The sequence below is a fragment of the Poeciliopsis prolifica genome, unplaced genomic scaffold (assembly GCF_027474105.1).
Source record: "Poeciliopsis prolifica strain line A6 unplaced genomic scaffold, Auburn_PproV2 SCAFFOLD022, whole genome shotgun sequence".
NCBI classification, from domain to species: domain Eukaryota; kingdom Metazoa; phylum Chordata; class Actinopteri; order Cyprinodontiformes; family Poeciliidae; genus Poeciliopsis; species Poeciliopsis prolifica.
The window spans coordinates 6,249,255-6,262,024 of record NW_026562397.1 but is presented as its reverse complement, the minus strand read 5'-3'; the positions used below and the strand labels follow the sequence as shown (position 1 = coordinate 6,262,024).

Here is a 12,770-nt window from a genome sequence, read left to right as displayed (position 1 = left end):
TGATCTTAGTAGAACAAAGAAAAAAAACAATTCTGAAGTTGAAAATGCATTGACAAGTATCTGCTTGTTGGTAGCACATTTTATATTAAGCAAATCACTTTATTCATATTTTTGTTCTTTTTTTTTTTTTATCTCGTGTTGCATTGCCTCCTGCTCTCACAGAGAACCAATTCATACATTTACTGCTCAAATTTCTCTCAGGGTCTAGAGAGAAACAACCAAAATCCAAGTGACAAACAAACTTGTTTATTGAGTCAATAATATAACATCAGCAGAACACACACATACAGACAGGGTGTGATACATTGTAGTGGATATACTGGTGAGAAAAATCAGGAACAGAATTTCAACTTGCTCTCGATAGACAAATGTGACACATCATTTGATCCATCTGAAAGCCCAACAATTAAAGACAAACCTGAGCATAATGCAGCTCTTCATTTTGATCTCAATACCAACTAAATCTGGTTTTATCATGTACTGTTTCTATCTTCTCCCAAATTAGCTGATTTTTTGTTTTTTACAACATTTAGAAGCCATTGACAAGATGACAGAAAAGTTTATTTATGACAACATAATCATGTTTTCATCACGCTTATTTTTTTTTAGTAAAGCTGCTACAAAAATCATTATTAAACAATGATAATGAATGATTTGTCAAATGTCGTCTCTAATTTAGTATTAACATGTGCTTTTCAAGTGACATTAAAAAACACTATTACAATTATTCTGCATGATGCCACATAAAGCTTTGCAAAATTACAAAGATTTAACTATTTTGAAACATAGTGATAGTGGAAGATTAAACTGAACTGAAGAGAAAAGTCATTTTCAAAGATTGTTTTACTCTAGAAGCCAAAATAGAAAGCAGATTTCCCCTAGTAATTATCACAATATCATAATGGAACAGATTTACTGTTAATCTCAAGAAAAATTCAAAACTAATTTATAGCAATGAGAGCTACAATTAGCTTATTTAACAGCTAAAACTAATAGAAAACAAATTGCAAAGATTCAGAAGATAAAGTTCATCTGATCTCCAATATGTGATGATTTTTTCCCCCCAAAATACATGAACACATAGCAAAGTATGAGTTTTAGTATGTGCATTCTCAGAAATGTTTGACAATCTAGAAAAATGCAACTGTGCTACAATGGCGAACTGGATTGAACCAGAAATGTTTTAGGGGAAAGGAAAAAAATTAAGTTTAGGGAAAAAAACAACAACAAAATATAGATGACAAAACCATATCAGCATAAGTAGAAAATTATTAAAAGACTGCTTTATATTGTTATCTAATATTAAACTATGAAAGTGTTTTTTAATACATCTGACAGCTTTAAAATGCTTAGGTTTATCAGTAATAAGCTTTTTTGCCACTTTCCTGCCAATCTTTTAGCAATTTACCATCAATTCTTGTTCATCAAACTTTTCTTGGTGTTTTTGTCTGGCTGAAACAAAATGATGAAACACTTTGGAGCAAATATACACAGTATGAGTCCAAAACTGGAGGCCAGAATAGCAAATATCTCCACAGCCACAGTAAATTTTCCAGGAGAGCTGACATAAGCTGGGATGAAGGTGATCCAGACGGCACAGAATATCAACATGCTGAAGGTTATCATCTTGGCTTCGTTGAAATTATCAGGTAGTTTCCGAGCTAGAACAGCTAACACAAAGCAAAACACAGCCAGCAGGCCGATGTAGCCGAGCACAGCCCAGAAACCAACAGCAGAGCCTAAAGCACATTCCAGGATGATCTTCTCCTTGTAGGTGGTCAGATTTTTCACTGGGAAGGGAGGACTCACAGCCAACCAGATGACACATATTAAAACTTGTATAAAGGTTACAGACACTACAGTCATTCTTTGCTGTGGTGGTCCAAACCATTTCATAGCATTACTACCAGGAAGTGTAGCTTTAAAGGCCATTAGAACCACTATAGTTTTGCCAAGAACACAGGAGATACAGAGAACAAATGTGATGCCAAACGCTGTGTGGCGCAGCATGCAGGACCACTCAGAGGGGGCTCCAATGAAAGTTAATGAACATAAGAAACACAGAGTCAGAGAGAAGAGCAGCAGGAAGCTCAGCTCAGAGTTGTTGGCTCTAACAATGGGAGTTGTTCTGTGATGAAAGAAAATTAATGCTGTCATGATGGCCAGAAACGCTCCACTGATGGAGAATCCAGCCAGGATGATTGACAAGATTTCATCGAAGGAAAGAAACTCCACAGTTTTGGGGAAACAAGCATCTCTTTCCGCATTTGGCCAGAACTCACTGGGACATGGGAAGCAGTCAAGAGAATCTGAAACAAATACAAAAATTAAAGACAGTGTTCTTATAAAATAAATATTCAAGGATGTGGATAAATTTTAAAATATATTTGACATTACCCGTCATGTTACTGATCTCTCCTTCAGGACATGGTATACAGTCATAGCAGCAGATTGGTTTTCCTTTCTGCAACACTTTACGAGTTCCTGGAGGACAACTCTCTGAACACACTGACACTGGAACCTGAAACAGAGAAAAGAAATTCAATTATTTTTACAACCAGCATTATCAAAACAATTAATTACTGCTAAGACAATCATCTTTTTGATGATATTACCTCTTTTCTCCCTTCCACCCAGGTTAAGTTTCTGTTTATACGAAACTCCTGGCCTCTTGGCAGAGATGCATCATAATATCCCACTGTAACCAGTTCAATAACACCTTTCTCACTTTTCTGCCAGTTCACCAGCTCATAAAAAGCCAAAGGATCTCCATTAGCATCAAATGAGACATGATAACCATTCTTGGAGAAATTTACTTTCTTTAATTCAATAAAAACCTTTAAATGAAAAGGAAAATACATATAGATAAAATTGCCATCGTTCAAAGTGAATTTTAAAGGACGTTAGTAGTTTGTAATTGTTAATGATATCTTCAGTGAAGTTTGTGACTCTATGAACTGACCTGTTTTGGCTCCAGTTTGATGTGCTTGTCACAGTGTATGGCTGTATTTGTTATCTGACACACTGCATTGTGAATGGCATGTGCTATTGCATAAACAGCCTTGTACATCATGTTAGAAATCCTTAACTGAGATGTTTCGGTGTACGGACTTTTCAGGGCTTTAAGATCTTCTGTTCCGTCACATTCTCTCTTATTTGGATCAGCAGCTGAAAATATATAAGCAGTTATAATACCAAAAAAAATCTGGTAATTCTTATGTTATTTTCAAATTAAAAAAAAAACCTGCAAGAATTTTATTTTATCATATAAATTTACAAATTTGTGCAAGCAAGATACTGTGTTTCTGTAATGTGACTACACAACTAAGAATCGTCCTAAATACAAACAAATAAAAAACAAAAAGTCATGCAATGGTAAGAAATGAAATCGGGGATACAAAAAGTATTTCACACCTTTCTTCTGGTCAATATTAATTATTTACATGAAACATGACAGAATGGTTGTATAAAAAGGCCTAATATTTCATTAAACTGATTTCACACATTTCCAAAAGTCACACGCTAACATTTTTAGCGTGTGACTTTTGCAGTGTTTGATAAAAAAGAATTTAATTTCACTTTTAAGATATGAAAAGGAAAACATTCACATTTTACTAACACATATCAGAAAATGGATCAATGTCAATGTTAAGATATTTAGAATAATCAACCATCAGCAATTTCATTTCATATTAGTTTGTTAACAAAATTAAAAGCTAGAATAAATACTTTCAAAATGTCTCACTTGTTGTCAGGCTGCAGTTGAACGCATCCTCCCAGAACTCAGAAAGCAGTGGGGAGGCAGCTGCTTCAGAGGGAGAGAGATCCAGGAGGAAGTCTCTCAGACCTGGGATGACAGATTGTTGAATGGCAACTCCAATGGCTCCAGCACAGAAACTGAAGCTCATCAAAAGTGGATCTGTTACCCAGGACTCACTCCCGATCCACTGACGAGGTGGAGGAGGATCCCGAGCCAGTTCCTCTAGTAGGACTTTCATATCACCGGAGGCTGTAAATGCCACCACAACCACCGCTGTGGATCTGAAGAGGCGATAGAATGTGTTAGGTCAAACTCGCAGCACATAAGCAAATTTAACGCTTTATAGACACATTAGTGATACTAATTACAATTAAACATTTATTAAAAACAAACAAAACATCTAGATCACCAAAAATAAAAAAAATTTCCAATATTTTTGTAAATGTATTCTAAAAAAAAAATGAAAAGTTCGATCTACAAAAGCACAAACCTACGGATAACGTCTGCAACTCTTCTGATCTTGCTCTGTTGGTTGGTCCTAAAAAAGGATTCAATGTACTCCACACAGATCTCCTCTCTCAGTGCTGCTTCTAGAAAAGAGGCCATGCCACTATTTCCATAATCTGAGTCTGAATGGACGGCTCCTATCCACGTCCAACCAAAGTGTTTCACCAGTTTGGCCAGAGCATCAGCTTGGTAATGGTCACTAGGAATCGTTCTGAAAAAAGTCGGGAATTGTTGTTTGTCTGAAAGGCAGGCACAAGTGGCAAAGTGGCTAACCTATAGCAAAAACAAAAAGAAGGGAAATATTAGGAATGGTAGAATAAATTGACACATTTGATGGTTTTAGACTAATCACCAGAGGAATGTTGAAGGGCCCCATGATGCGTGACATGCTGATGGATGGAGTGGATCCAGAGTCTCCCACAGCAGCCACCACCACTCCAGACTGGGAACAGTTATCTCCTTTGTAAACCACAGGATCTGGGGCATTTGCCAGCTGAAAAGCAACATGCACCGAGACCGGCACCGAGACGCAAGAATCATAGAGACGATATCCGAGTTTGATGCCGGGCAGCAGCTCTGTGCTGTTGTTAATCTCCTCAATGGCAAAGATCATTGTGCGGAAGAAGCGCAGCCCCCGGGCATTGAAGCTGAAAAAATAAATTAGGTGAAAGATGACAGTCAATAAATCCTTTCAAAAATGTCTCATAAGCTTTGAAACAAAGAAAAAAAAATTAACACACAAAAAAATAAAGAAATGTCGCAAACGAATTAGTCTGTGCTATAATGTAATTTAGAAGTGTAACATCACTAAAGAATTGGGCATTCAGTTTAATATTGTAACAAATTCTAAAAAGACATTTAATGTTAGAAGTTCAAGCAAAACAATGCATCAATCTTAAATAAAATTGAAATTACATGTACAGCTTAAAAAGAAATATAAGCTCATTACCTTCATTATTTAATCAGAAGTCAAACCTAAATTAGCTGAAATGAATAAAACTACACAATAACAATAACAACATAGTAACGTAAGACTAAGACAGCTGCTGATTGTGAACTTAAAGCTTTATGAACTAAACTTATCTGAATGTTTTCTCCAGCATCACAGCAAACATAAATCACATGTAACATCATCTTCCTTCTTACTGACCTCCCTGTGCATCTCGGAGCCTCAGGCTTGGTGGTGTAATTAGAAATCACTGTGTAAAGTTGGTAATGAATAGAGGAAACCCCTCCAATGATAAAGTCGCCATCCTTTGAGAACGCAGGTGAACGAGGCGTACCCAGCAGAGTACACCTGATGGATGAAGCCTCAGTGCTGACTCCAGGCTCAGTCCTCTGTGTCAGGACATTTACAAACTGAGCCAAGAGAACCAGTAACATCAGCTCTAGTAAAGTCACTAAGAATCTCGGACCAATAAAGAGGCTCATTTCCATCCGTCAAGTTTCGTTTGCCGTGTGTAAGTGTTGTTTTACAGGCTTATGAACATATATGTCACGTCAGGTGTTCATTAGTCAGAGGGCGGATTCACCTAAGAGACTAAACCTCTTAACGACATCAATACCAGGCCTATTTCAACCTGGTTTGTCCTTCAACTCTGTCAACAAGAACTCTCCTGTTTTTCTTAAAATTTTGTGAAAACTATAGATTTTGTAAAGTGTACCAAATTTCCTAAATTAACTTTTCTGAAGTTCAGCATGGGAAGCTTTTTGTGATTTTTCTAAATGCAGGCTCAAACTGCCCATAAATGACTATTTTATATTTCCATTATCACGTCTAGACCTGGGAAAGGTTTGCTGGTCCGTATGTGTAGTTTTTGTCGTTTGTGAAGTCTTGGAAAAAACAGCAACAGCTTTTTACAATCGTGACATGGTGTTCAAAAATTCAAGCAGATTACTACATTTCTGTGCTTGAAATTTTTCTATTAAAGAATACAGAACTAAATGATAAACAAATATAAATAATTTTAACACATGGCTATTTATGTCATTATCTCCCATCGCGACAATTTAGCTGACTTTAATATTTCCTGTGTTTTACTTTGGTCATTATTGTTACACTTATATGTGTGTGATAGGCATGTCTGTTGGATATTTATAGAAATACAGAACAAATAGCACCCCATATCGGCTCAATACGGGACGCAACATTTATCAGCCAAATATGGGACGATTCCGTATTTTACGGGACAGGTGGCAACCTTACCCTGTATATTTCTGAGGGTTTTTTTTTTTTCTATTTGGCTTCATAATGTTTCATAATTTTTTTTTACTTTTCAATGTTTCACATTGAAAAGTCAAACATGAAGCAACAACAGATTGCTTGTGAACATGAAGCTTTTCTAGCTGAGCTTTCATGGGTCGACATGATGGACCTCAACATCCAAGTCGACTATGACGCTGTTGTTTTCCCTTTCGAGGATGACAGTGACAGCCCCATTTAGTAGCTGCGATTTTGCCTAAGCCAGACATTTTCTCTAGCCATAACCAATACTAGTCTATTTGTAACCCTAAACGCATCTACAGCATAATTCACATCTTACCTTTAAACATTACCCCTAACGTTTAGAGCAATGAGTCCATCCTATTAGGACCAGGATTTGGTCCTAATAGGATGGACCTGACATATAACGGTGCGTTCAGGCGTCAGGCGTTTTGAGCGTCAGGCGCATCTGGTTTACATTCAAAGTCTATGTGAAAGCACGTCAAGGGCCGTTGCAGAACGTTTCGAGCGTCTGGCGCGGCGCGATTTGAACGCTCCACATAGACTCTGAATATAAACCAGACTCGCCTGACGCTCAAAACATGTTTGATGTGAATGCACCATGAGAACGTTCAGTTCCTATGGTAACAATGACGTCATCAATGATGTCATCACTTTTGACACATCAAATTTTTCTTAAGTGATGCACACAGACAGTTTTTTTTTTTTTTTCAGACCTGTTCCTGTTTCACACTTATATATTTCTACATCTATCTTTTTAGATGCAGGTTCTCCAGGAGCCTTGTTAACATTATTTGAAGTTTCTTGTGGTTCAACTGAATTCACGCCACATGATTTATATCGCCACGTCATAAACAGCGATTCCCTTTACACAGTCAGGAGGGTTTTTACACATTAAAAACGCACAAGAGATGAGATGCTAACCATTTGTTGTCCAAACATGCTAGGTTACACGGTGGCGCGCTGTGGTCTCCATGGTTACCAGTGGTCAGGCTCGTACCTTCTCTATAATACAACATTTGACACGTTTCTAATCTTGCTTACTTACAAAGTGAACCTTAATCTTCTTACCTTGTAAAAAAAAAAAAAAAAGCGCTCGCTGCAAATCCGCGGTTCCCCCGCAGGCTGCCAGTCATTATCATTGACTTTGCCATCCATCGCCGCCATGTTTCCCTCATTAAAAGTCACATAAAATAAAAGGACAAGTTCGGTTTGCGTCCTTGTCTGTTTGTGCAGCCCACTCTGTGGCTGTTTCTACAGTGAAATCAACAAAACAGAAGCGACATTAGGTTACAAATGTCTGTTTTTGCGTCGTTTTGACGTCAATCATGGCGGAGTGGGCGGAGCTCTGAAGAGCGTGATGTCACGTGCAAAGCTCTTATTCTGGTGGATGTTCCCAGCAGTCGTTGGTAGAAATGGCATTTGGTGGAGGCGCAGTTTAACACATAATAATGTCAGTTTTAAGAAATATGTCAAAACATATTTTTTTATGAAAGGGCCCCACAGTCTTAATGGTGCACTAATGGGCACCAGCTACTTACCTTTATAAGGGTTCACACATTTTTCTTCAGTATGTGGAATTATTCAAAGTGCAAGGTGGAAAAAGTATTGCATGCAATTCATGTAATAAGATATAGTGGATTTTATTTTTAACACATGCAGATTGCTGGATATTACAATACAGAACAGGTCAACCTGGTATTCAGTGCCATTATTTACAAAGTCTAAGTTTCTACTGAATGTCTAATAAAAGTTAGTGTTACTCAGGGTTAAATGTCTAACTAAGGTACTAAAAAGTTAAAATTAACACTAACCCCTTTCCTGTTTTGCAGGGTGTAAGAACTAACCAGTTAGAGGCTGGCTAGATTATCATTTCTGCCTTTACCTCTTTCTACATCTATCTTTTTAGATGCAGGTTCTAGCCTAGACTGTAGAGAGGGTTCATTGACAAGTCCAGCCACATGAGACAAAAAAGTAAAGTATTAGTGCCATGGCCTCTTTTCTTAAAGACGTAGTCTTCAAAAAAAGAGGCCCCTCCAGTGGCAAATTCAAACCACGTCTTTTTTTAGAGACTAAGTCTCTAAAAAAAAGGGCCAAGGCACTGATACTTTTCTTTTTCATCTCATGTGGCTGGACTTGTCAACGAACCCTCGTCCTCAGTCTGTGATAGCACCTGCATCTGAAAAGATGGAGGGACAGATGTAGAGGGAGGTAAAGGCAGAGATGATAATCTCGCCTTCCTCTAGCTGGTTCGTTCTCACAAACAGCCCGCAAGAGAGAAAAAAGATTAGCGACCAAATGGTGGCAGAGGGCCGACATTCAAAGACTCTGGTTCATACGCCGTGACGTCATTCTGTGACGTATAATTAGGGCTTTGAATATGCAACAGGATCACGTGACCAGATGACCCAATCAGGTGGAGGTGACGTCACAGGACTATTTACATACGGCATTAGCATGCGGGCCCTTATAATCTGACGACTGAAGTGAAGTTCATTTTGACATACAGGAAATGTTCATTTGCATGAAAGGTGACCAGATTTCCAAGACTAAATCTTTAGACATTTCTCGCTCGGCGATAGAGAAAGAGCAAATTTATCAAAATAAAATGAAGAAACTGGGACAGTTATGGTTTACATATTTATTAATACTTAAAATCAAATATAACAGCATTGTCCAAAGGTCTCTGGTAAATTCCAGCCTCACTTTTTAATTATTTGCTTTCCTCCTTGGTCATCTCACATGAAGCCCACCTTGACCTTGGAGTTCACCTTTACTTTCTGGACTTGGTTGTTCTGGACTCTTTCTTAGTAACCATTCATATCATGATTCTCTTGAGTTTGTCATTAATGTTCTTCCTGCGGCCACAGCCAGGTTGAATGGTTCCAGTCCTGTGGACCTTAAGTTTCAGAATAATCTGTGCAACTGCAGTCATCTTACATTTCTGTCATTTTTTTATTCTGTTTAACCTCAATTCAAAACAATGTCTGATTTTTTTATTGGTTAATTTTCAGTAAATCTTCTTTTATCACTTTTGTCAGTTTCATGTTGATTCAGGGACCACTGTGGGTTTCTCAGTCTTTAACAGAAGATACCAACAAACTTTGTCCACACGTGAATGTTGTGCCCGAATGGACACATATGTGTGCACAAATATGTGAGGTGTGTGTGTAAAGTTATGTAGTTGATATGTGAGGACACTGTGTGTGTTTGAGATGAGTGAACTCTGGTCAGGAAGTCCACCAACATGAGCTCATCTCTGGACCCGAAAATCCTCTTCTGTCTGAAGATCCATCAGCCACATGGTCAGAGAGGTCTAGATAGAATAAGAGCAGAAAAGATTATGTGACTAAGAAACTAAGAAAATGAAGAAACACCACAACAATAGTAAAGAGAAACACTTAAAATGCAAGATATATTAAATATGTTTGTATTTCATATTTCATTCTAGCTTTTTTCAGTTTTCCCATTTTCCTCATTCATTCAGTTTATCAGAATATTTTTCTCCTGTCTCATATCTTATCATTCTTAGACAGAGACACGATATCCTACAAAAACATCAGAATTTATATGACATCCTGAAAATGTAAAATTTAATAAATTAGATTTGTTTTCTTTTAGAATTTGGTAATTTTGAGAAGAGAAGCTGGATTCTTCCTAGTAAAATCTTAGTATAAATATTAACCTTTTTCATCAGTTGATGAAATCTCACAAATGCCATACTGAGCAAAAATAAATAAATAAATTGGACTAAACCAACAGTAGAGATAATATCTCCATCCTCATCAGTTTCAATTCATGTTCAGTTTTCTTGTCATTGAGTGATTCCGTTTCTTGTGAGAAACTTTATATGTATAAAGTCATATCTAACATCTTAAACCTGCAGCTGGTGGAAGACACCCAATGGACTCTGCGATGTGTTTGTTGTGTTCCGTGCAGGAGAGGAATCGGACACAAGGCTATTTGTTGTGGGGAGACTTTGGCGCGTTTATTTCGTCCACCTTACAGGCAGTAAACACACCGTCAGCATTCAATCGTTTTCTTTTTACAAAATAATCAAACATCACCAACTCAGTATATTAATGTAATGTATATCTTACACCGGGCTAGCAGAGCCGCTGATTACCTTACAGGCCGTAAACTCGCCGTAAGGAATACAGCGGCTCACGCATAAAAATCCCCGTTACTACGGTGTCCCCGGCAGGACAAACATGTCAGAATTGCGCTTGTGCCAGCATTTAGAGAAAACAACAGCACCCTCTGTTGGAACACGTAAGCACTGCTTTACACTTGGAAAATACGACCCGATGATGGGCAGTTAATTGCAAAACATCTTCCTTTGCGATGATTTATCACCCTGTTGCGATTTCTCTCACTCTGGCTAATTCTGTAGCTGTTCGTCGTCTTGATACCGAATCCGGTCAGCCGGTGAAAACTCGAGCTCTCTTCTTCCAGCTTGTTGTCTTTTCTGGCAGCGCGCGCTGCTTTTCGTGATTGGCTGTTGGCTGCGATGCTCGTCTTCTTCTCTGTGACGTTAACAGGAGCGAGCAGCGACCGTAAGTGTTATTGTTGCGCGCAACACGCTTTTTACCACTGCCTGCCGAGCCGGTGGAAAAGGGGCAATGAAGTTTCCGGCCACCTTAATAACGATCTATGGGGAACTTTTTTTTTCCTCATTCATAAAATGCTAAAATCGGGGAATTTTCCGGGAAATCGGGGACGTCTGGTCACCCATAAAGGGCCTACATTAAAAGACTGTGACGTCACATACTGTATGTAAATAGAACTGTGACGTCACATACTGACGTCGATGACCGGCTGAACCAGAGTCTTTGAATGTAGGCCCGTTGCGACCTTTACTGATCCTTTTTCTGTCTTGCAGGCTCACTGTAAGAACGAACCTCTTGGAGGAAGGCCAGATTATCATTTCTGCCTTTACCCTCTCTCTACATCTACTTTTGTAGATGTAGGCTTTAGCATAGACTGAAGAAGAGGGTTCGTTGACAATGCAGCCACAAGAGATGGAAAAGGGAAGTATTAGTGACATGGCCTCTTTTTTAAAGACTTTTGTCTTTTTTAAAAAAGGCCCCTCGAGTGGCAAGGTCAAACCTTGTCGCTTTTTTTTAAAGACTATGTCTTTAAAAAAAAGCACGGGGACTAATACTTTTCTTTTTCATCTCATGTGGCTGGACTTGTCAATGAACCCTCGTCTTCAGTCTATGATAAAACCTACATCTAAAAAGATGGAGGGATAGATGTAGAGGGGTAAAGGCAGAAATGATAATCTAACCTGCCTCTAACTGGTTGGTTCTTACAGTCTGCAAGACAGAAAAGGGATTAGTGACCAAATTGCATCCATTTAAAGACTTTGGTTCAGACGGTCATGACGTCAATCTGTGGCATGTGATTCGGGGTTTGAATTTGACAAATTTACCAAAATATAAAGAATGTCATTCAAACTGCATTTGCCTTGTTTTACTTTGTACTTACACTTTTCATTACATTACTTGAGTACATCCATTTTTACAGTAATTTCCATACTTAAGTACAAGACATTTCAGATACTTTAAGACTTTAACTCAAGTAACATTTTATCCAGTGACTTGGACTTTTACCAAAGTCATATTTTGGAGAGGTACCTATACTTTTACTTGACTCTGAGATTTCAGTACTTTATACAACACTGATGGGGGTGTGGTCCTCCACCTCCGCCTTACTTTCTTCTTCTCTTGTTCAGGGTCCTCCAGGACTGTTATAAATGTTAAATTATTAATTTCCTCTTCCCTTTTGTCATTCCTTTCACTGGGAAGAGGCAAGTTTTGTGGTCCAGTGGCACCCTTTCATTCATATTGTTCAAATGTTTATTTTTCCATCTGTGTTGTTTATTGGTTTTTGGATATTTTCATTTGAGTTATTATGCCTTTATAACATTTGGTATATGCTAACATTATTATTTTGTATAGATCGGGCTGGAGAACTGGAGCACATGCTATGTGTTAATGCTAATATCTCCCGATTGACAGGGAGACCGCCTCCAAACCCAGACTTGGTGTTTTAAGGTTTATCCAATCAACACACACACACACACACACACACACACACACACACACACACACACACACACACACACACACACACACACACACACACACACACACACACACACACACAAACACACACACACGCACGCACGCACCCCCCCTACACACACACACAGCGCAGAAGTCCACCAGTCACATATGACATGAAGAACTCAACCATTGGCTCAACCATTGGCAG

General features: G+C 38.3%; 1 protein-coding gene across 1 annotated transcript; it reads right to left on the bottom strand.

Moving 5' to 3' along the window:
- Positions 1-261: 261 nt before the first annotated feature.
- Positions 262-6,492, bottom strand: LOC129369964 (extracellular calcium-sensing receptor-like). Its single transcript, XM_055045667.1, has 8 exons — positions 5,418-6,492; positions 4,620-4,914; positions 4,251-4,540; positions 3,746-4,041; positions 2,963-3,168; positions 2,616-2,837; positions 2,398-2,521; positions 262-2,309 (listed from the first exon to the last, which is right to left on the bottom strand). Exons 1-8 carry the CDS (start codon positions 5,702-5,704, stop codon positions 1,411-1,413), a joined length of 2,619 nt encoding a protein of 872 aa, XP_054901642.1. The 5' UTR covers positions 5,705-6,492; the 3' UTR covers positions 262-1,410.
- Between the last annotated feature and the right edge of the window lie 6,278 nt (positions 6,493-12,770).

What these genes read in the sequence shown, in the direction of transcription:
- LOC129369964 (XM_055045667.1), bottom strand. Translation starts at nt 5,704, where the DNA reads ATGGAAATGAGCCTCTTTATTGGTCCGAGATTCTTAGTGACTTTACTA. An exon ending in CAACTGCAGCCTGACAACAA is followed by an intron (nt 3,169 to 3,745) that starts GTGAGACATTTT and finishes ATATATTTTCAG; the next exon opens with CTGCTGATCCAAATAAGAGA. An exon ending in GGGTGGAAGGGAGAAAAGAG is followed by an intron (nt 2,522 to 2,615) that starts GTAATATCATCA and finishes TCTCTGTTTCAG; the next exon opens with GTTCCAGTGTCAGTGTGTTC.